The sequence below is a fragment of the Vombatus ursinus genome, unplaced genomic scaffold, assembly GCF_900497805.2.
Source record: "Vombatus ursinus unplaced genomic scaffold, bare-nosed wombat genome assembly UNPS02012156.1, whole genome shotgun sequence".
NCBI lineage: Eukaryota > Metazoa > Chordata > Mammalia > Diprotodontia > Vombatidae > Vombatus > Vombatus ursinus.
Genome location: NW_020951934.1, coordinates 3,343,865 through 3,368,712, shown reverse-complemented (window position 1 = coordinate 3,368,712; position 24,848 = coordinate 3,343,865). Strand labels below are relative to the sequence as shown.

At 42.7% G+C, this 24,848-nt stretch overlaps 1 protein-coding gene across 3 annotated transcripts in view; it reads left to right on the top strand.

The window, feature by feature from the left end:
* SIK3 (SIK family kinase 3) overlaps positions 1-15,794 on the top strand; it is a 281,102-nt gene extending 265,308 nt beyond the window's left edge. For 2 of the 3 annotated variants that reach the window (XM_027857479.1, XM_027857477.1), the window contains exons 22-25: positions 9,979-10,142; positions 11,030-11,162; positions 14,374-14,544; positions 15,556-15,794. In XM_027857479.1, coding sequence (XP_027713280.1) covers positions 9,979-10,142; positions 11,030-11,162; positions 14,374-14,531 — 455 coding nt within the window. In that variant the 3' untranslated portion in view covers positions 14,532-14,544; positions 15,556-15,794. The remainder of the gene's footprint in view (positions 1-9,978; positions 10,143-11,029; positions 11,163-14,373; positions 14,545-15,555) is intronic. The other variant, XM_027857478.1, reaches the window with a different exon arrangement.
* The last annotated feature ends 9,054 nt before the right edge of the window (positions 15,795-24,848 follow it).

Here is a 24,848-nt window from a genome sequence, read left to right as displayed (position 1 = left end):
CCAGCTATTTAAAAAAAATGCACAAGTACATATTAAGCAAGTACTAATGTGCCAGGCACTTTGCAGGGTGCTCGAGATACAGATACGGAGAATGGAAACTCCATACTTTCGAGGAATTTATATTCTATCACGGAGGCAAATGTACATAGTTAAAAATAAATGTGAAGAGAATAATTCTGAAGTAATTTGGGAGGGCGGGCAATTAGAGTTGGAGAGAATCAGGAAAGGCTTCACAAAGATGGTGGTGCTTAAGCTGCTTCATGATGGAAGAGAGGGTATGTTTGAGGCTGAGGTGAGAAGTATATTCCAGGCATTCCAATGCAAAGGCCCAGAGACAAGAGATAGAGTGTCATGGGTGAAGGCTATTTTGGCTAGAGCACAGACTGCAGGAAGGGGGATAATGTAAAACAAGGTTAGAAAGATAGGTTGGAGCCATATTATAAAGGACTTTAAAAACCAAACACAAAGAGTTCAATAAAAAAGGATACAATATCTTTTCTATCTCCTTGACAGGATTATGAGGATCAAATGGGGTAATATCTGTTGAAAATTGCTATACAAATATAAGTGCTATACAAATATAAGATGATATGACCCTGAGATTTGGAAGTTAGACACCAAATAGCATAGGATCTGACAGGACTCGGTATCATTTTCTGTCACTTGCGGGAAACGTTCTTTTCTCTGACATTAAAAAGGGTAGTTGCTTTACGCTTTCCCCCTCTTCCCCAAAAAGAAACAAAGAATTTATTCTCATTGGCTATTGCTGAAACATGATGTTCTCTCTTGATTATAGCCTTCACCCAGTAACAGAAGACTTATGGCCCCCTGTCCCATGTTCATCAGTAACTATTTGCTGTCATCAGTCAAACATAAAGATAGAGGAGTTAGTGCTATCAGAAATCATGCACCTTTTCCTACTTTCTCTTCTTGGGTAGCTTCCATTTTTCTCTTCCTGTCCACTGCAATCTCATATGCCATTGGTTCAAATATACAACTAAACTTGTGAGAGAATTGGGTTTAAAAAATCAGTTGTACAAGTGAAGAATGGAGCTGCCCAAAATGACCACATTCATGTGAAAAGATTTATTGGGGCTAACTCGTCACAAGACTATGAGTCATTTGTGTGACGTGTCTATGAAAGTATCTGATGTAGGCCGAGGCTGCATCAGCAGCAGATGATTATCCATATCTGGAGGTAACGCAGTCTGCATGAGCCAGAGACACGTGGAGTACTATTGGCAGTTACCAGCACCACTTTTTGAGAGGAACACCGATAAACTGATTTAATCCAAAGGAAGACGACCAAAGTAGTGGTGGTTCTGGAAACCATGATGCCTTAGGCACAGCTAAGAAAACTGGGGATTTTTAGACTAGAAACTCAATCTATCAATAAGCTTTCAGTAAGGGCTTTCTATCTGCCAAACACTGTGCTAAGCACTAGGTTACAAACAAAGAGTGAAAATATCCCTGCCCTCAAGTAGTTTACATTCTAATGCAGGAGACAACATGTGTAAATCAGAACATACAAGACGAAGACAGAGTAAACGGAAGGTAACTTTAGAAGAGACGGCACTAGTAGCTGGGAGGAGCAGGAAAGGCCTCCTGAAGAAGGGTGTATTTAAGATGAACCTTAAAGAAAGGCAGGGATTCTAAGAGTCTATTCAAATAGAGAGTGGCAGAGGGGATTGCATTCCAGGAATGGAGAATGGGCCCTCCAGTTATGGAGGATAGCATAGAGGGGATAGCATTCCAGTCATGGGGATGAGATTTGGAGTATCAAGTGCAAGGTATAGCAATCAGGCCAGTATAGCTGGATTGTAGAACTTGTAGAGTATACTAGAATGTAAGAAAGAGAAAAGAAGGGGCCATATTGTGAAGAGTTTTAAATGCCAAGGACCTTATATTTGATCCTAGGGTTAATTATTGAGTGGAGGACAGGAGGGTGACATGGTCAGATGTACACTTTTGGGAAATTACTTTGGCAATTGTGTGGAAAACGAATTGGAGTAGGAAGAGATTTAGAGCAGAACGACCCATTAGAAAGCTATTTTTCTAGTCCAGGGAAAAAGTGATGAGGGCTTGACCGATGGTGGTGGCTCTGTGAATGGAGAGGAGACACATGTGAGAGAGAGATTATAGAGAAAGAAATTACAAAATTCCACAACTGATTGATTTTGATATTGGCAACTGTGGGGCAACAGAGTAGAGTTGAGTATGGTGTGCAGGTTATGAATCCAAATGACTGGAGGGATGGTGCTGATCTTGACAGTGGTAGAGAAGTTCAAAAGAAGGGAATTTTGCTTTAGACATATTGAGTTTGAAATCCTATAGGGCATCCAGTTAAAAATGTTGAGTAGATCATTGGTGATGCAGGAGTAGAGCTCATTACAGACACGTTGTAGGATAAATAGATATGGAATCATCTAGATAGTCATGATAATTGAAACAATGGGAGCTGATAAGATCACCAAGTGATTGTATAAAGAGAAAAGAGAAGATCCATGACAGAACCTTGTAGCACACTCAAAATATGGGGCATCACATGAAGATGTAGTAAAAGAGACTGAGGAGTGGTAAGACAAGTAGGAGGACCGACAAAGAGCAGTCATGAAAACCTGGAGAATAGAGAGGATCTAGGAGCTGAGGTGCTTCACAGTATCAGATACTTTTGAGAGGTCAAGAAGAATGAGGATCAAGAAGAGGTTATTAGATTAGATCATTGGGGACTTTGGATAGAGCAGTTCCAGTTGAATGATGAGGTCAGAAACCAGATTGCAAAGATTTAGAGGAGAGTGTTAGAAGTGGAGGCATTGATTGTAGACAGCTTTTTCAAGTTTAGCTGTGAGGGGAAAGAGAAATGTAGGACCATAGCTGGCTTTGAGGAGCAGATATGAGAACTATTTGAAGAGCTGTCTTGGAAAAATGTAGTAGACCTATTTCTGCATGGCTCCAGAGGGTGGGCAGACCTAGGACCAGTGGATAGAAGTGACTGTGAAAGATTTCAAGTCAGTACCAGAACGAACTTTCTAACAACTAGACTTGTGGCTGCCTTATGAAATAATAAGATTGTTGTTGGTGTTAAGTGTGCAATCAGCAGCTGATTAATCACCTGCAAGGATGTTGTAAATGACCGCAGGTCCCAGTCAACCCTGAGTCTATGCATTTCAGAGCACACACCTTATCTAGATGAGACATCTTGCATAGAATTCACATTATTCAATTCTATTGGCACAGATTTAAAGCACTAACAGTCCTTTTTAAATTTTCCCTGCCAGTAGTCTTCTCTAAATTCATTGGCTCTTCCTCTAATTCTAACCCACAGGAATAGAGTCCTTCTGACTAGCCCACCTTCCTTTTTCCCTCCTGCTTCAAGTTGAGCCTTTGTCTTTAGTTTTCTCTTTTGGTCTATGAAGGATTTAGATCCTTTCTTATTTTAAGTTAGGCAATCGGGGTTAAGTGACTTGCCCAGGGTCGTACAGCTAGTAAGTGTCAAGTGTCTGTACTTAGTCTATTCTTAAACACCCTTTTAGTTTTCTTCTTTTTACTTCCCTTTCCATATTACTCCTAGATAGTATTCTCCTACTTAGATGTAGTAGTTTACCTTATTCCTTTTCCAACAGTGACACTGTTTTGTGGATCATAGTTAACCAAGATGACTATCTGGAATAGACTATCTGGAACTAGTCTGGAATTTAGTATAATAGGCATTCAAAGCCTTTAAAAGCAATAACTTTCTTTGCTTTTTAATAATCCCATTCCCAGATTCATAGTATATATGTATAGTTGTAGGCTAACTCCCATTTTTACCCTGGAAAATCTCCCAATGGTGATCCCTTACATATTTAAAATGCTTTTTAAAAAAACCCTCATTTACATTGTAACATAGAAACCTTGGGATTCCACTGCTGTCGAATGGATGACATGGATTCCCTATCTCTATTTCTGAGTCATCATTTTGGCAGAGGAATTACTTTGGGCCAAGCACCTGCCACCTGTGGCAAGGCAAAGGGAGGGGTTGGGGTGAGGGAATGATCCATCAAAGCAGGGCTTGTTTATTTCTTTGCTCAAAGACTTTCTTTTTGGTTATGTTCTCAATTATAACTATCCAATAAGACAGATACTATGGAATGCTGTCATGTGGAGGAGAGTTTAATTTTGTTCTGAATGGCTTTGGTGGGTAGCACCACGAGCCTTAGGTAGAAGTTACAGAGACAAATTTTGTTTCAGTTTAAGGAAATACTTTATAATAGTGAGACCTGTCCAGAAGTGAAATGAGCAGCTTCAGGAAGGGATAGGTTCCCTAGTTGGTTGACCACTTGTCAGAGTGTTTTAGAGAAGACTCCTATGCAGGTATGAATTGAACTAGAAGATTTCTGGGGTGGCTTCCATTGCTCTGAATCTGTGAGTTTCCTCAAAAGTATAAGAAGGTCTTTAGAAGATAGCCTTTCTAAAAGGGTAGGCGAACAGGGACTCTGGGTAATAGGTCTACCTTTTCAATACACTTCTCTGGGGATGGCACAGCCAAGGCACTGTAATACATGTTTTCACCTGCATTACATGTTTCTTTATCTTGTTATTAAGTATTAGTCCATACAGTGATTTTGCCAGCTTGTCATTTTCTAGAAGAAGCCACATTCTGTTTTTATCTAAACTGTACTGTATTGTCACAGACCGCTGGTGTTGGTGCAAGAAAAAATAGCAACAGATTAAACTTAACTTACAACCCCTAAAAGTGTTAAATAACTGTGTCATCCCCTTGGCCAGAGCAACTGTGAAGGCTCTGCAAATGAATAAAGACAAGTCAACATTGACAGATGCAACAGGACGTTGTGCAAGCTGCCCCAGTTAATCCACTAGGTGGGTGGTATATATAGTGATTTCTCAGGTGGAATTAGGCCAACCAGTCATTTTTTCCCTTGTGTAGTCACCTCTTGATCATATCATCCTTTGCATGTTCTCAGTTCTTCTCAGGAAGTCACCTGCCATCATACTCCATAAGTCACTTCTCTTCATTTAAAAAATTTGCCTCAGTGATTTTTGAAGTCATAGAAAGATCAATAGAAAAAAGTTAACCTCAAACGGTCTAAAAACCGAGAGTGAATTGCCTTCTTACTGCTTAGTTTATCCTCTCCCTATCATTTTCAGTCATCCCTTCTCTTTCTTTTTTTCCCTTAATAGTGTTTTATTTTTTTCCAATTATGTGTAGAGATAGTTTTCAGGAGCAGCTAGATGGTACAGTGGATAGAGCACCGACCCTGGAGTCAGGAGGACCTGAGTTCAAATGCAGCCTCAGACCAAACACTTGACACCAGCAGTGTGACCCTGGGCAAGTCACTTAACTCCAACTGCCTAAAAAAAAAAATAGTTTTCAACATTCATTTCTGCAAGATTTGGAGTTCCTAATTTTTCTCCCTCCTTTCACTCCCTCCTCCCCAAGACAGCAAGCAATCTGATATCAGTTATACATATACCATCCCTTCTCTTTCTAAATCTTTATTCTCTAGTTATCTCTGGGTCTTTCTGTGTTGCCTGTTCCCCTTCCTTAAGAAATCCTCAATTGATCCTAGCATTATTAACTCAAATCCTAAATCCCTCTTCCCTTTCGCAACCAATTGCTTAGAAAAAGCTCTCCATATGCAGCGCCTCTATTTCTGTCTTCTCTCCTCAACCATTTGTAATTGGCTTCTGACCTCATCAGTAAACTAAACAACTCCCTTCCAAGTTATCAGTGTCTTTATCACAAAATCTGTTGGCCTTTTCTCAATCCTCATTCTTCTTGACCTCTCTACAACATTTGACATTGTTGCCCGTCCTTTCCTGGATACTCTCTCTGTTCTGAGTTTTCATGCTTTTGCTCTCCTATTTTCCTACCTGCCTGATCTTTCTTCCCAGTCTCCTTAGCTGAATTCCTACCCTCTAACCCTTTGCCTTGTACCTTCTCACCAGAAGAAGGTCTTTAGAATGATATCCTTTCTAGAAGGATGGTGACCTCATCAACTCCTGTGGGTTTATTTTGTCGCATCTCTATGCAGGTAACCCCCAGAGCTCTATATTCCAGCCCTTGTCTCTGTCCTGAGATGGGCTCCAGTTCTGCATCACCAGCCACTCGTCAGATGTTCCTGACTGACTTCAGTCTGTCTAAAATACAACTCATTCTCTTCCTCCCAGCCTCCACATGCACACCTCTCCTGAAGGTCCCTGTTGAGGGCACCACCCTCCTCCTAGTCACCCAGGTGTGCTTCCTTGTTGAGGCTGTCTTTGCCTCACCTTCACTCCCTCACGTCTAGTCAGTTGTTACATATGGTTAATTCTTCCTCCATCTTTCCCTTTCACTTGGTCCACATCCTGTTTCATGCCCTTGTGGCTTTCAGTGGGGCTCCCCTCTTCAAGAGTCTTTCCTCTCCAGTCCAGCCTCCACACAGCTGACAAATGATTTTCCTGACATGCAGGTCTGACCATGTTATTACCCTACCCAATAAATTCTAGGAATTCTGTTACCTCTAGTATCAAATATAAACTCCTTTTAAAAGCCCTTTGCAACTGGGCTGCAGCCTTATACATTAATTCTCTTTATGCATTTCACATTGTAACCCAACTGGCCTCCTTGCTGATGCTGAAACACTTATTACTCATCACCATATGCACTCTTTCCTTAGCTTCCTCTTTTCAAATAACAGCTAACATTTATATAGTGCTTTACTAGATGCCAGGCAGTGTGCCAAATTCTTTACAATTATTATTTCATTTGATCCTCACAACAACCCTAGAAAGTACACTGATAAGGAAACTGAGGCAAACAGGGGTTAAGTGACTTGCTCAGAGTCCTACCTGAGGTGGGATTTGAACTCAAGTCTTCCTCACTCCAGTCCCTGTGCTCTCTCTACTGCATAAATCCCTTCAGTGCTCAGCTCAAGCAATCTCTTCTACCTGAGGCCTTTCCTGCTCCTCCCAGCTATTGGTATCCTCCTTCCCCAAAGAATCACCTCATCATATTTACTCTCTCTGTCTCTGTCTCTCTGTCTCTCTGTCTCTCTCTGTCTCTCTTTTGTATATTCTTCTAGTTGTACAAGTTATCTCTCCTGATAGAATGTAAATTCCTCTAGGGTAGAAACTGCTTCATAGTAAGCTCATAATAAATGCTCATTGATTGGCTTGGGGTTCAAATTTCATTCCTTTTCATCATTAGTTAATATTTTTACCTGATGACCTCTCAGTAATTTTCCAGGAAGTCTTATCAGCTTTGGTCTCCAGGGGACTGTTTTCCCAAGGTTTGATGTTCTTCCTCCCCACCAAAAACAAAACAAAACAAACCAACCAAACCTTATTTCTGTTCCCAGTTGCCACGCACAAAAATTACATGTCAGCCATTCTGAATGTTCTGAGGCTTGAGATAGCCATGGCTATTTGTTTGCTCACCTTCTATTTAAATACTTTCTTAGGTTTTGTGTGTGTGTGTGTGTGTGTGTGTGTGTGTGTGTGTGTGTCTGGATGTCTGGGTGTCTGTGTCTGTGTGTGTCTGGGTGTGTCTGTGTCTTCTAGGCTATTTTCCTGAAAACTGAAATGTCAGAAATACATTTTGCTCATTTGCAAATATGTCGGTGGTTTTTCTTTCACTGGATTAGACTCTTATGATTCTCTTGTATTTTTTTCATAGGCTGGTATTAGCACAATTATAGCTCCTTAGCATTAGAACATGTGATTGCAACAGATAGAATTCATCTGCATAAGGCAATGAGAGCGCATAGGAAAAAAAAACCAAAAAACACTTGGGTCTAGGAGTCAGGAGCCTGAGTTTTAGCCCCAGCTGTTCCACAAGCTAGCTTGCGACTTTAGACACATTATTTAATCTCTTTGTTTTTTCACTTGTCAAATAGTGAACATCTCTACCTACCTTTCCTGAGGCCGAAAATAAGAAGAGTCTTTGGAAAATAAGAACTAGTATTCAAATATAGAGTATTATGGCACAGAGTTATTTGTTGGCTGAGCAAAATGGGGAGGGTTAGTTTCCAGTTTCACACTTCCAATGTTGGGCCACTTCTAAAGGTTCTTTGCTTTGTATATGGGGAAGGGGAGGGGGCCTGGCCTCAAGGCCATATGTGGTCCTCTAGGTCTTCAAGTTCAGCCCTTTGACTGACTCCACATGGCTCTTGGCTATACCTACTGTGAGAGACTGGGCTTGGGCTTGGCATGCTATATAATAAATCGGTTCTACAGAATGATCCTTTAGGCGCTTATTCTTCCCATCTACTTTTTTAGTCTTTTCTTTGCCCCCAAACTCAAGTTCATCCATATCTCCCCTGCCGCCACCAACTTCTTACACTTTTGATTTCTTTACAGAGAGAACTAGCTGTAAATGACTCACTTATATAGCATTTAAAGATTTACAAATCCCTCATTAACACAAACTGAATTGCATAACCAGCCTTATTTGTATATGGTGACTTCACATAGTAGGCATTTGATAAATACTTTTTGAACTGAATTTGAATAGAAGTTAGCTGGAAGTTTCTCTCAGTTTTGCTCCATTGTATTCTTTTTCAAGATGATTTTTATATCATTAACTTCATTAGTAGCTGGCATTTTCCACTGCCACCTCTCTACTCCCTGCTGTTAGGGGGACCCAGGAATTAGAATCATAGATTTAAAACTGAAAGGACATTAGAAATTGTTTAGTTAATCCTTTCATTTTTACAATGAAAAGGCTCAGGCCCAGAGAGGGCAGTTGACCTGCCTAAAATCATAAAAAGGTAGTAGGGGACAGATTCAGGACCTTGAAAGTTCACCTACCTTGACCCCTAACCTGATTCAAGGGAGTGGCTTCAATTGACAGGCATTATTAAACACTTTCTATGTGCCAGGTACTGTGTTAAGCACTGGACATATAAAAAAAGGCAAAAGCTGTTCCTGCCTTCAAGGCTGTTATGTTTTAATGGACCTCAACCATTACCATTTGTGAAATACAATTTGTGACTTACACTGATCAAATAGCTGTTTGACACTGTTGGTTCAGAATTAAGGTTGATTTTTTTTTCCCCTTATTTTATTTGAAATAGAGAATTAGAGCAACTTGGCTTTGAATCCTACTACTGATACTTCTCTGTGTGACTTTGAGCAAGTCATTTAACCTCTTTGTTCCTCCGGCAACTCACCATCCCCTAAATCATAGATGGGTTATAGTCTTACTTGGTGGAGGCAGTTTCCCAGACTGAGGAAATGGTAGATATTTTGCATATTCAGATATTTTATATGAAAGTGAAAAGAGATCAGCCCGGTCAATGGAGTTAATTCTTCGGAGAAAAAACTTGACAAGTGTCATGGGAATCTAACATTTTAAAACAAATAAAATATTCCAGTCTCGTGATGGTGAAAACTAAAGGTGTGTATGTCCAGGTATCCTTCCATCAGCCAAGATTCTTCCTGACTGTCCCTGAGAACAGGGAACACATTTCCACCCACGTCCCTCTTCAGCTCTGGAGCTGGACCCTGAGCTCACTGAATCCCTGACTTTTAGAATAATCCAGCCCAGATTCATTGGTAAGCATTAGCACAGTGTAATAGACGTAGAACTGAACTGAAAATTGAGACTTCAGTTGTCATTCTGTGACCTCAGGCTAGTCGTTTAACCTCTTTTGGTCTTCAGTTTCCTTATCCATAAAATGAGGGGGTTGGATTTTGTCGCCTCAGGAAGTCCTCTTCTGGCATTCTGCGATTCCCTCCTATAGGCTCACTTCTAGGGAAAAGGTAACCAGTACTTAGACTCCTTCTTCCTCATAGATTGGGAGCCAAAGCTCAAATGCCAGGGAATTTAGGGCCAGTTAAAGCCTAGTTTCCCAGCAATGCTGTGGGTCAGTTGGGGGTCATCAGTTAATATTTTATCCAGATGTTTGTATTGTTTACTACTAAATTGTCCTGTGTTAGGTGTTACTGGGAGAAACTGTAGTTCTGCTGACCTGCTCTTTTGCTCTGTCTCCCCAGAATCTGTCATAGGGAACTGTATGGACAGAAGTTCCCCTGGACAAGCTATGGAGCTACCTGATCATAATGGGTTGGGTTATTCAACACGCTCCCCTGTCAGTGAGCATCACAGGCCCCGGACCCTACAGAGACATCACACTATCCAGAACAGCGATGATGCCTATGTATGTTGGTGCCCTTCCTGCTTTGGTGGGGTTCCTAAAAGACACTTTGAAACTTGGAAGACTTTGAAAAGAGGCAGTTTAGCATCAGTGCCAGGCAGCGTATTTCCCTCAGCTACTGTCCAACTTCATCTGGCACCCATAGGAAGTTAACATATTAGACATTCTAATAAATTCACTCACGGAGCTCCATATTCCAAATTCCAAGCTAAGGATACAAGTGTCATGTGTTTCATCCAGGGTTTGGCTTTTTAATGGGCCATCTTGACCACTCTAAGCTCCACAGGGCACTTGAGTCCCTTGACTAGGGAACCTTCTGATAGCTGCCTTAAGTTTGTCCATTTAGCTAGATCTGAACTCACAACTCTAGACTGAGCAGTCATAACCATCAAGTTTCCTTCACAGGAGCAAACTCTGAGCCTGATTTAGTCTGGGGAGGTCTGGTTTTAGAGAGACTGTGTTTTAAGAAGGCTTATCCCAATCTAATCCCGTGACCAACCCCCATAGTGACCCTCAGGCATCATGGAAAGAACACTATACTTGGAGTTAAGAATCTCACTGAGCCTCATCTTCCTCATCTATAAAATGGAATTAATAATACTTGCATTATCTTCCTCAAAGAGTTATTTTAAAGCCCTTTGAGACTCTTACAGTACAACATAAATGTGAATTATTACCAACAGAGCTTTGATGGTCAGTGGGAAAGGGGAAAGTCTAAAACTCTGGAAGAATAAGATAGCTCCCCCTCCTGCTGCATTTGCATAACCAAGGTCTGAGAGGGTGGGCAAGAGGGTATTTGGGTTTAGGGCCCCAAACTCTTTCAGTACCCACGGGCCAGGAGTTATTCTTTTCCAACAGCTCTCGCATATGTGGATCATTGCTTTCTGCAGGTGCAGCTGGATAACCTGCCTGGAATGAGTCTCATGGCTGGAAAAGCACTAAGCTCTGCTCGGATGTCTGATGCCGTCCTCAGTCAGTCTTCACTCATGGGGAGCCAGCAGCTTCAGGACAGGGAAAGTGAGGGTAAGGGGTTTCTGGGGGTCCTGGGAGATAGTCGTAATCTTGAAGTCCATGGGAAGAGTACGGTCTTCTTGGGCTGTAATATGTCCAGATGCCAGAGAGCATCAGGTCAGAAATTCTCCAAGCAATACAGAGACTGCTAGGAGATAGTGAGGAAAATACTGATCTTGGAGACATTCAGGGAACTGGATCAGTATCCCTGCTACGCTGCTCACTGACTCTGTAAGTTGGACAAGCCACTTGACTTCTTTAGGCTTCAGTTTACTCATCTATGAAGTGGGATGATCGTACTTGCCTTATCTTCTTCACAGGCTTATTGTGAGGAAGATCCTTTGTAGGGGAATGTATAAATATAAGTATTTGTAGTTGTTATTAATGATGGTCATCTCGACCTAGAGAAGTACCTGCGTCCATATTCAACAAGGACCACGCTATTAGAATTCAAAGAGCTGAGCCTAGGAGGAACCTTAGGCCAGGGGACGAGAAACACTGAAGGATGCGCCAGGTCAGACGTGATCTGCAGTCCCTGCTACCACCAGTCTCAGGTTCCCAGCATGTGGAGCCCTGGCCTTATTTGCCTTTCTCATGACTCTCCTCAAGATTTTCTTGCCCTGGAGAATATCTGTGCCTGGAATTTGAGTCTGGAGACATGCTTTCTGTGTCTGTCAACTTCTCTTACTTTCATGCTGTAGATTTTTTCATGGGAAAAGGAACTTGATTCAGTTCAATTCAAATTAACATTGATTTAGTGCACATAGGCAGGTAAGTTGTATAATGGATTAAACAATAGACTGAGAATCAAGAAGACCTGAGTTTGATTCCTGCCTGAGACAATTACTAGCTGTGTGATCCTGGGCAAGTCACTTATTTTCTGTCTACTTCAGTTTCCTTATCTATAATTTGGCGGTGATGATGATGACAATAGTACCTACCTAGCAGGGTTGTTGTGAGGACAAAATGGGATCTTTGCAAAATGTAGCCAGTGAAAAGAAAAGGCATGGAATCAAGAGTGGTATGTTGTGTGAAAGGCCAGTTTCATTGAATGGCAAAGTACTTAGAGGGCAGCAAAGTGTAAGAAGACTTGAACGATAGGAAGGGGCCAGGTTGTGAGGGCCTTTAAAAACTAAATCAAAGGTTTTCTATCTAATTCAAGAGGTAATGGAAAGGTTATTGGTAGTAGGGGGGATGACAATGGGGAATGTGCTTTAGGAAAGCACAGCTGAGTGGAGGATGGATCAGAGTGGGGCAAGACTTGAGAGAGAGAGACAGACCAGGAGGCTTATGGTGTCCTCTCAGGATGACAGCCAAGAGTCTGGGTATGAGATGAGGAGGGTCTCTACCAGTGTGGCAGCTATGTGAACCGACAGAACAGGATGCATACAAGAGATGTTAGGAAGACAGAAACAGTAAAATTTGGCAGTGGATTGGATATATGCAGTGAGTGAGGAGTTTAAGATAACTACAAGATTGTAAGCCTGGGTGATTGGGAGGATAGCTGGGCCCTGGATGATGAGGAAGTTGGGGATGGGAGGCTGGGAAGGAGTTTGGAGTGAGAGATAATGGGTTGTTCTACACGTGTTGAGTTTGAGTTGTCTATGGGATATCCATTTTGAGATGTATAATAGGCATTTGGTGATGTAAGACAGTAGAGAGGTTAAGGAAGCAAGCAAGCATTTGTTAAGCACTTACTTTGTGCCGGGCATTGTATCAGTGGTTTACAAATATTATCTTTTTGATCATCACAACAATTCTAAGAGATAGTAGCTATTATAATCCCCTTGAGAAAACTGAGACAGATAGAGATTAAGTGACTTGCCCAGGGTCACACAGGTAGTAAATGTCTAAGGTTAAACTTGAACTCAATTCTTCCTGACTCTGAGCTCAGTGAGTGCATCACCTAGCTGATTTTAGAGGCTGCCCATTTGGACTGAATAAATAGATTTGAGAATCATCCATATAGAAATGATTATTGGCTCCATGGGAGCTTAAACTATCCCCAAGCAAGAGTATAGAATGAGAAGAAAAGAGAGCCCAGAACAGTGCCTCAGAGGACACCTCTAGTTAGTGAGCATGATCTGGATGTGGGTCCAGCAAAGATATATCGGGAGCAGTCACGTTTGAGGAGAACCTGGAGAGAGCATTGTCCTGACAGCCAAGAGAGAAGAGAATGGCTGGTGACTTTGGAGGGACAGGCTTTTGTTCAGTGATGAAGTCAGAAGTCAGACTGCCGAGGGTTTAGATTCCAGGGAGAGGCTGGAGACCCCAGTTATGGACAGATTTCTCAAAAAGTTTAGTCACAAAAGTGATGAATAATCACCAGCAGGGTTTTTTGTTTGTTTTGTTTTAAAAATGGCTATGTTTGTAGGCAGTAGTGAAGTAGTCAGTAGATAGAGAGAGAATGGATCTGATAGAGGGATAGTCTAGAAGGGATCAGATCAAGAGAATATGTTGAGCAGGTTTATCTTGCCTAGGAGAACAGCCATCCCTTCGTGTGAGACGGGTGAAGATTAAGACATCTGAGGGATGTAAGATGAAGAACAGGAGGAAGGGAGAAGTGCGGGCTCTCAGCAAATGGCATCAATTTTTTTCTGAGATGAGGTTCCCAGTTGAGAGGGTAGAGGGAGAGAATATCATGAGAAGCCTGAGAAGATTTGGAAAGGTTTAAAAGAGTTGATGTGGTGCTTGGGAGGGTGAATCAGTTAGGGAAATGTGAAAAGATTCCCTTGCTGCTAAGATTAATCCCATTTGAGAATAATCTGGGTAAATTTATAGTGGATAGTTTCATGCTTTTGGAAATGGGCACAGTTTTTCCCTTCAAAGAGTTTATAGTCTAGTAGGGAGAAAAGATGTGTACAAATATGATGCCAAGAAGGTATTAAAAAATTTGACCACCGTGGTCCTAGATGGACCTTTTTCTTTCGATCTTGAAGGTAGGACTATGTTTTTTCTAAAATGACAGCTCTTTGCCAACTTAGCTGGACATGTAGACACCAGTGATCAGGCTTTGTGATATAGAGAAGTCTTTTTAATACCCAAAGGTGTAGGGAAAATGCTCATAATTGTCCAGCCCAGGCCTATGTCTTCATGTCTAGTCTCTTCTTTACCTTAGAACTCTCAGTTCTGGGGGGTCAGCTCCTGGGTCCCAAGTAAAGGGCCCTTCTTCCTCGTCCTTCTTCCTCCTTGCCAATCTCAAATGTTCGTTTTGGTTTTTCAGGCTATAGGGAGAGTTTGGAAGGTCAAGAGCCCTCAGAACTGGCCGACGGCAGCCAGCACTTACACAACTCTTGTTATCCGTCTACATGTATTACAGACATTCTACTGAGCTACAAGCATCCGGAGGTCTCCTTCAGCATGGAGCAGGCTGGGGTGTAACAAGAAGCTAGGTGTGAGTATCATCCTGACCAGGCTAGGATTAGCATTTGACAGCTCTCCCACTCCCCAAAGGCTTAAAGTGTGTGTGTAGTGTAGTCTTGCTGGAATCACTTAAAATGAAATAACTCCTCTTCCTACATGGTTGACTTGCCTTAACCTTCTTCATGCCTCTCACAACCTCCCGATGTTTTCAAAATCAATCAATGAATTTTTATTGAGTACCTAACTAGACACCTAACACTATATTAAGTGCTGTGGGGGACACTGAAGAGATTAAGGCACAGTCCCTACCTTCTAATTGCTGGGTAGGGGGAGACAAATTCAGACACTTGAACGTAACAACTTATAATTGTCATCAGTGTATGCTCAGTGCCAAATGAGTGGTGTATGGATAGTGAATGCTATACACATTCAGAGGAGGCCACCATTTTAGCTGGAGGGGATTGGTCAGGGAGGAGGTGGATTTAGTTTCTGCCTTGAAAGATAGGTAGCACCTATACAGGCAGTGGGACAGTGGGGAAGGATTCTATTTCATGCCAGGGAATAACATAATGTAGAGATATAGAAGTAAAAAAAGGGGGGCAACTAGGTGATGCGGTGCATAGAGCTCCAGCCTTGGAATCAGGAGGACCTGAATTCAAATGTGACCTCAGACACTTGACACTTAACTAGCTGTGTGACCCTGGGCAAATCACTTAACCCTGATTGCCTCACCCACCCCACCCACCCCCCTGCCCCCAAAAAAGGTAAAAAGAAGTAAGACATATTGGTTGAAACAGTGTGCCATGAACAGAGTCAGATAATGTCTCAAAAGTAGATAAGTTTACGAGTCTGAGCTTATGTATGGGGACAGCAGGAGCACACTTAGGATTGCAGCTAGAACTTGGGTGTCCATACCTTGGGGTGCTGTGGGTACACTCGGCAAGCCTCTCAAAGGACTGAGGGAAATGTGGTCAAAATGCACCCACTAAGGTCAGGTTCTTACCATCAACTCTGACTCTTCTCTGTTTCTTTTCTGTTGCAGGTTTTGTGTACAGCTTGGGAATAAAAAAGTTCATTTTAAACCCACAGTATCTAGCAGCATCGCGCCAAATTGCCATTGTATTTTTCCCCAGCTGGAATATCACAGCTCCTTTCCTCCTCTCCAGTCCATCAGTGTGCTGTTCCTTGGGGTTCAGAGGGTGTTCTACCATGTTTGCCTGTATGACCAACCCACCGAGGAAATAAATGGGAAATGAGAGTTCTCCACTTTTGGCAAAAGTGCATTTGAGTTTTGTGTTTTCTTTTGGAGGCTGTTTTTCTTTTCTGTCTTTTCAGAGACAGGAAGGATGATTGGGATGTGGATGGATGCCTAGGGTCTCCCTCCAAGAAGCCCCCTCATCCTTGCCGGCATTGTCAGATGCCAGGAACAAGTACAGAGGACAGCCTCCTCTATAATCTACATGCCAGGGAATGGATGGGAACGGGGACGAGGGTGGGATCTAGCATTGGCGAGCAATAAGCAAAGTTTAGGAGCCCCTTGGCTTTGACCCTGTGAATCTTCACTGCTGAGACCCACTAAAAAGCTTTGCCCCGCCTGGCAGGCTATTAACAGAAAGCCAAAGTCCTACCAGGATCTTAGTATTGGGGCTGGTAGTAGCCTGGAGCAAGAGAAGTCTCACTTCACTTCCTTCGGGGGGCATGTTTGTGGCACACAGAACCCCTCGTCACCTCCGGAGCCGGTTGCCTTTACCATCCCTCTGGTAAACCATCCCTTCTACCCACGAACAGTTAGAGCACCCAGGAGGGTGCCGTCTGCTATTTGTGGCATCTTTTGTTCTCCTTATTTTTTATTGCGCTACAAGGATTGGTTTTCCATATATCTACATGTATATGTATATATGTATGTGTGTGTATGTGTGTGTACATGTACATATATATATATATATACACACACACATATATATATATATCTCTACCTTTTTCCTTTCAAACTCTGCCTCCTCTAGCCTCCTTGCCACAGCAAGAACAGGACGTTCTCTCGGATCCCTCCTCACTCCCTACCTCCCATCATCCTCAGCCCCCTTTTTCTTCTTGATCATGTAGGAATTGTTTTTGGTAAATGTTGTTATTGTTATTATTATTATTATTGTTATTATTATTAATAAAGACAAAAGGAATTTCTGTTTAAAAGAGAAATGTTTAACTAGATTCTGTTCTATTTGAATTGTGACTTGCACCTTTGTTCAAAAGTATTTTATTTCCTTTTAATGACACTGTAATTGTGAGCACTTCTTCTGGTGCCGGTGACACATGTCCTGGTCTCCTTTGCCCCCTCGGATGCAGTACATACGCGTGGCTCTTGTCTGGTCTTCTCCTCTTGTCTTCACTTTACTATTACAAACCAAAGCCTTCTCCGCTGGCGGGGGCTGGGAGAGTATGTGGGCTCATCTCCTTTTGAACATTTGGGTTTTTTTTGGGGGGTGGGGAATGCTTTTTTTAATGAAACTTGATTCTTGATCCTTTTATTTTTCCTTTGGGGGAAAAGAGAGGAAAATATCCCTAGTCTCCTCCCAAGACCTTCTCCCAAATTTGCACAGAAGGAAATGTAAGACCAGCATGGCTGATGCTATGCTGCTGACAGGTTACCTCTCTCTCCTCACTCCCACCTCAAATCTCACACTTCCCCTCCCCCACCTCAGCCAGCACTGACAGTCTTCAGTTGGAAAAAGAACATTGGAGAACCTGGAGCCCTAGCAGAATCTCCCAACAGATGGATTTCTCCAGGATGGGGAGTTTCTTCGGCTCTCTCCCGTGTTCCATTTCTTTGACTTGTCCAGGAGTGAGATCCCAGTTTCTACTCTAATTGTGACTTCTTTGCCTGCCTGGCAGGAAGGTACCAAGAAAACACTGAAAGCATTTGACTTTTCCACATCCGTTCTATCTCTCATAGTTCCTCTCTTCCTTACTCCCCCTTCCCCCAACTCTGTTTTGTTTACATGATATTGTATTTCTGGGAAAGCAAACTGCCACCCTCTAGCAAATCCAAATGAAAGCCAGTGAGTTTATTAACCGTGCCATCTTGCATACCACACTTTTTTTTTAATTCATTGCTTTGCATTGTAGTAACCAATACGCGTAGTATATGTTGAATGTATATTAATATACTTTGCTATTACTTCTGTTATTTGGAAATGTCACAAGTACTTTTTTTCTTTCTCATTTATGTTGGACTGAAAAAGGGAGAAAAAAAAAGATTTTAACAAAATCCACCACCAGACCCAAGTTGCAGTCAGAAGACCTTTAGTCCACTCTTTTTTTTTTTTTTGTGGGGCACTTACAACTAATAACCTAGTTGAACAGTGGGGATCATGATAAATAAAAATCTAATTATGATCTTATATCAGTCTCTTGTTTGCCTTGTGATTCAGAGAAAGAACCATTCTAAGTGGCGCCAATACTCAAAGTTGGGCCAAAAGGCTGAATATATGTACAGTGCCACGGGGCAGGGCATGTTCAGTCCGTTCTCACACTGCCTTCTGAAACAGGCCCTCTCTGGACAAGCCAGAATCCAGCTTTACACTGAGTCCTCAGCACTCAGAGTGGACTTTGTCCTCCAAAAAGAGGGTTTCAAACTGCTCAGCTTAATAGAGAATAGGCTTACTTGGAGGGTGAGGGGGCAAAGGGTTCTCACCATAGAGGAGGGACCATTCAGAGGCCTCACTTGGCACTCTAGTGCACTGAGTCTCCTTACATTGCTGTTAGTTTCCTCATCTGTAAAATGGGGGTGATGATACACCAACTACCTCAGGAAGTGGTTTGGAGGAAAATATTTCGACCTTAAACATTACCTTGGAAAAAGCTATATATACGTGTGTGTGTGTGTGTGTATGAATAGCTTTTTCCAAGGTAATGTTTAAGATTGAAATATACATACATACATACATACATGCATATATATGTGTGTGTGTGTATGTATAGTAAAGCTGTTTTTACTTGATGACCGGGGTGCTTTTCAGCACCCATACTAAAGACAGCTGGAGAGAACCGCAAGGGGCTGCTAAGGAAAGGTTTAAAAAAAATTAATAAGATCAATAAGGAAATAAATTGTTGGAATTGAGAATGAAGCCTGGGAAAAAGCATGAGTTGTACAGGAACTTAGGAGCAGCTGTCAGGATGGGCAGCTGTTTCCCTTGGGGATCTTAAAGAATATAAAAGAAATCCTAAAGCTCTACATAAATGCAATAAACATTTATCAGGCACCTACTATGTGCCAGGCATTCTGCTAAACATCAGATAGAGATGCTAACTATTATTTACTATTATTGTTATTATTATACATCTAGTCTGGGCTAGTTCAGCCCCTGTATGTTTATAAGAAACACCCTGGAGGACCTTTCTAGCCTGGGATTTTTCTAGCATTTCTAAGATGGGCCAGTTCCTCGAGAGCTTACTCCCAAATTGCCTTGACACTGGGGAGAATTGGCTTGGAGAATAATCAACATGCATCAGGGCAGTAAAAAGGAGATAATTTTGAGAAGTCATTTATATAAAAGCAACATGGAACAGTGGATAGAAAGTTGGAATCAAAGTCAGGGAGACCTGGGTTAAAGTTCCATGTCTGATATGTGCTTGTTATATGATTTTGTGAAAATTACTTAACGTTTTGATGCACGAGGCAGCTCTCAAAAGACTATTAAGTTGTAGAGAATGCACTGACCTACATTGGTCTCTACAGGGTTTCCTTTCCAGATGTTCTCTGTACCAATGAAATCCCAGGTCCATTCCCTGTGTCTTTTTGTCTATTATTAGACCCTCTTACCCCATTCCTTGGATCGAGCTTGTTGTGAATTCAGACAGACAGGGTTGCTTATCCCTCTAGTCTGTTGGTTCTAAGCCTGAACTGTTCTTACCTTGGAGTGCCCTCATTTTGTGGGAACAACAAAATCCCCTTGGGAGCCTAGCCTGGGACCCAAGCCCCTGCATCGTCAAGACTCAGCAGAAAGCTGACAGGGAAGTAAACCTTGTTCTTTGTGACCATCTATCTCCCATTCTCCACCTAGATTCCACCTCCAATCCACCTCCTTACCTGACTCATGATAGCTGGTGCTCAGGAGCCACTCAGAGCACTTCCCCTTATCTGCTATGGTTTAAAAGTCCCTGGCCTTAAAAAAAAAATGCCTCTACCTTCTCCAACCCCCCCTCCCACTTACACACAATTTCCCACTCTACCTGATCAAAATCTGCCCCAGACCTCTCTACCCATTCATTCCATGAGAAGGTTATCTGATTGAAACAATGTGGTCCTTTCTCCTAAGGACTGTGCATTGAAAAGACCTCAGAAGATAACTAACATGAGCCCTATCAGGAGCATGAATACGTATCTAGCCTATATTTAAGTATTTTCAATGAAGGAGTAAGCTCAGTTTTTCAGAAGGCAGCCTATTTCATATAAAAGAGTGGAGTTTAAATCACTTCCAGAGCACAAACCTTCAAATATTTGAAAGCAGCTGTCAGTGCACTCTCCTGAATCTTACGATAAACACCTGGAATCCCTTTCCGTGTTCCATATGATCGTTTCCTGAGCCCTCTATCCTGGTAGCCTCCCTTCTAAATGCTCTGCAGTTTGTCAATTTCCATCTTAAAATGTGGTGCCCAGAACTGAGCAAAACAGTTCTGGTGCATTCGACCAGCACAGAATACAGTGGCATTTATGTTTTTAATGGAATTTGCTCATCCAAATGAATCTCTAATCTATGGAATATACATTGGGGAAGAGGGAGGTATTTTTAAGTAGTTGACTGCTCCATCAACTAGCTGGTTGTCAGTACCCACAGTCATCCTATCCGCCATGCACCCATTTCCCTAAAGGTTGCTGCTGATGATTCAGAGCAAGCTACTGAACTGAGAGGCAGCATAGTAAGGTAAAAATTACACCATGCTGAATTTAGAAGCTTACCTCCAGATCTGCAACAGGAGATAGAGCTATATAGATACATATGGGTGTATGTTATATACATATATATGTATATATGACATTCTGCTGCAAATCTGGGAATAGGCATATGTGTGTATGTATGTATATACACATATAGTGAATGTGTACATGTGTGTTGTATACACACACTCTGTATGTATATATATATAGAGAGAGAGAGAGAGAGAGAGAGAGAGAGAGAGAGAGAGATAATCAGTGTAATCTGGAACTTACACTAAGTCACTTTCGTGGGCCTGAGTTTCATCATTTATAAAAAGAAATTGGACCAGAATCTAGTCTCTGTATGATCAGTAAGATCCCTTCCATTGCTATGAATAGATGTTAAAGAAAAAGGATCTTTAGACTTGTGTGAGAGCAGCATGTTCGTTGCTAAAAATGCTGTGCGATGTTCGGTTGCCCGCTCCCTGGTCATCATGGTACGGCAGAAAAAAGCACTGGTTCTTGAAGTCAAAAAACCTTGTTTCACAGTGGATAGAACACTGGCCCTGGAGTCAGGAGGACCTGAGTTCAAATCTGGCCTCAGACACTTGACACTTACTAGCTGTGTTACCCTGGGTAAGTCACTTAACCCCAAAAAACTAGCCAAAAAACAAAACAAAACAAAAAAACAAAACCTTGTTTCAAATCCTGTCTCTGATGCTCACTACCTGTGTGACATTGGTCTTCCCTGGGTTTGGTTCCTCAGTTGTAGAATTGTTGTTCAGTCATGCCTGACTCTGTGACCCCATTTGGGGTTTTCTTGGAAAAGATCCTGGAGTGGTTTGCCTTTTCCATCTCAAGTTCATTTTACAGGTGAGGAAACTGAGGCAAAAAGGGTTAAATGACTTGCCCAGGATCACACAGCTAGTAAGGCTGGATTTGAACTCATGCAGATGAGTCTTCCTGACTCCAGGCCTGGTGCTCTCTCGGCTATGCCACATACCTCTCCCAACTACCCCTGCCTTCCTTCTTTCCTTCTCCATCTTTTCCACTCTACACTGGGGGGGGGCTGTCTCCAGGCATCCTGATCTGCATCTTGCTACTGGACGAAGATGGCTCTGGAGGAGAGAGTGAGGCCAGTGACTGCACAGCCCTGCCTCACTTAAATCCAATTCACTTGTGAGTCATGGCATTGCCTCCCTGACGTCATGGTCCTCTTCGAGAAGGAAGGATAAACACCAACCTCGACCCTGCACTGTCACGTGTTTTCCCCCAGTTGTAAAGCTGAGCCAAGACTTCCACTCATCCACCCTTACCTAACCCTTACCCCACAGTCACTTAGCACAGATAAGCATGGGTGCTGGCGTAGAGCAGCTGGATGGGTTTGTTCTGACCATTGACATCTATGGGAGGATACAGAGGAGTCAGCTTTTCCTCCCAGGGCACTTGCGGGCCAGAGTGGATCCTTCATTTTTGCTCTGGATATAATTCTGGGTAACACTTTGTAGGAGGGGCAATGAAAACTGGTATATATTCACAGGATAAGAAGCAAGCCTGATGGAGGGAGGACTAACTACCATGTTCTATAAGGAATGGGGGAAAGAACTGAGAATGTTTGACCTGGAGGAGAGGAGGTTTCTCTAGGTGGAACGTGATAGCTGTCTCCAAGCTGTCGTTCAAAGGGCTGCCCCATGGAAATGAGATTAGGGTTGTTCTGCTTGCCCCTCCACCCAGGATAGAAGGTACAGGGAAGCAGATTTTAGCTTAATGCAGGGCATTCCCAAAGTGTGGGTGCAGTTTTAAGCTTTAGTGGCTTAAGATTTTTTGGAACACCTGAACATCCTATATAAGGAGACACTCCCTAGCAATTAGAACCGTCCAGTGGAATGGGTTGTCTTGGCAGGCAGTGAGCTCCCTGTCACTAGAATTCAAGCAGAGGCTGAATAACTGCTTGTCTGAGGTTGAATTCAAAGACTTCCAAGGTTCCTTCCAATTCTGAGCTTTTGCTATTTGTATATAACCCAGAGATAATGTGTTTGCATCAAGATTTTCCTCATTGCTGAAGAGCATGATTACTTGATGGTCTATGTCTTTGGGAGGGATGGAGTTGGCTAGAAATCAGGAGAGGAGAGATCGTTTGCTCTGGATTTTGCCTTCTAGAATCATGGCTGCAGGTTCTTCTCAGGAAAAGGCCTCTGAAGGGAGAGATAAAGAATTCAGGAGGGACAAGTTGACATGCTTGAGGCGCTTCCTCTACATGTCAGCTTCTTGCCTCTAGGGAACTTTCTTGTAGGTGCAGAGCATTAAGCATTAATTCCGCTACCAAGGAGGAATGTCTTGGGCAAATTCTCAGACTGGAACCCTGGGTTACATTCAAAGCTACGTATACTATCCCATTTGATCTTCCCAGAAACCCTGTGAGGTAGATGACAGGCATTCTTATAGACATTTTACAGGCAATGAAACTGAGGCCCAGAAACATAAGTGATTTTTCTCAAGGTCACATGACTAGTAAATTAAAAAGCAGGTAGTAGGCAGACTCCAGTTCTTCTGGATTCCAAACCAAGGGCTTTTTCTACCCAGCCAGTCTGGCCCCTACAATACCAGCAGGAAGTTGTTTTCTCCAGCATTCAGTAGTGCAAGCAGCTGGCAACACCATTAATTAAATTACCTGTTGTGTACAAAGTTCGGTACCAGGTACTAGGGCGGACACAGGAGTGAAGATACAGTCTGTACCTTTTATCTAGTTGGAATTAGACCATGAGAAAACACTTGCAAATCAGCAGAGAAATTGAGACAGATAACAGCGAATGACAGTATGCCATACTCTACCAGATTCACAGGGCTATCAATTTTGAGCTAGACCAGTCCCCACATTTTACTGATGAAGAAACTGAAGCCCAAACAGGTGATAGGATTGCCCCCAAGTCACCTAGGTAGTAAGTGACTAGGTCAGAATTCAGAGCCAGGTCTACAATACCCAACTGAGCCTTGAATTTATCTCTAGTATTCTAACTTCCCAAAGCACGCCAGCTTTTTCTTCTACTCCCACATCTCCACTATGGATGCTAACTCTCCAGGTGCAGGTAGACAAAGATGAAAGTTTAGATTCTGTGATATTAAGGTCCTAGGTAATGGCCCTCAAATCCTTTGGTCATTTAACAAACAGAATAAAAATGATGACAATAACGATGAAAGACAACATCTGACAGCATTTCAAACTTTGCAAATCGTATTACACACATGATATCTTTTTTAATCTTCATTAAGTATTCTGTGTATGACTTTTCCTGTACTACAGATGAGGATACTGAGGCTTAGGTGAAGTGATTTGCTTATGGTCTCACACCGCTATTGACAAGTTAGTACTGGTTAATAGCTGAACTATGAGTCAGAGTTCAACGAGTCAGTCTGTGAAATCTTCCTAGAAGATGTGAGTTTGAGTCAGGTTTGGGAACAACCTGGATTAGTAGAGAGAAACCATTCAAAACCCACTGCTAGAACTCCCCCTGACTTCAGAAACCACAGTGCTCCATTTTTCACTTTTCCTGATTTTTGGGGGGGGTGGGATAGATAAGAGGTTTGGAGACAAAAAACTTGCTTCTTGTAGAGATTTCCTGCATCTTAAAGAGGGAAGGGGGAGGGTCAGCACGAGTGTTCCCTTCGGAGCCTTTGTGGGGACCAGGCGGGGGGATCCCTCTTACGTCCCACCTGGAGAAACCTGGGTTAGGGTCATACCCATGCTGCCCTCTTTCTATACCAAGATAATTTTTCCCCTCCTCCATTCTGTGTGTGAGTCCCTCCCTTCTGGGCCTGAGATTAAGTGAGTAATGGAACTAACCAAGGTCTTTCTTACTTCTCACCCAAGGTTTTGAAGAGGAGGGTTGGGCCCCAAAGAAGCAGTGTGAGCCTGGCATAACCTAGGCCAGGGGTGGGGAATCTGTAGCCTCAAGGCCACATGTGGCCTTCTAGGTCCTTGGGTGCGGCCTTCTGACTGAGTCTAAGTTTTACAGAACAAATCTTTTTATTAAGGGGATTTGTTCTGTGAAGTTTGGATTCAGTCAAAGCTGCATTTGTGGACCTAGAGGGCTACATGTGGCCTTGAGGCCACAGGTTCCCCACCCCTGACCTAGGCCATGCTCCCCCCAACCCCAGCTAACTTTGTAAGACTGAGATTACTCTCTGTGAGGGACACAGCCTATCCCTTGCCCAGTGGACTGTCCTAGATTGCAGAGCCAGAGCTGGGTCCCCCTTGGGTAATCACTGCCCCTGCTTTCTGTTTGCCTACCTGCTTAAGCCCAGGATTTCAGGAGGGGGGGGGAAGGGGGGAGGAGACGACACAAGTTTGACCCTTGAACTCTAAGTTCCACATGTCCTTCTGAAGGTTCACCTTATCTCCCTGCTTTAGCCCAGCCCTCACT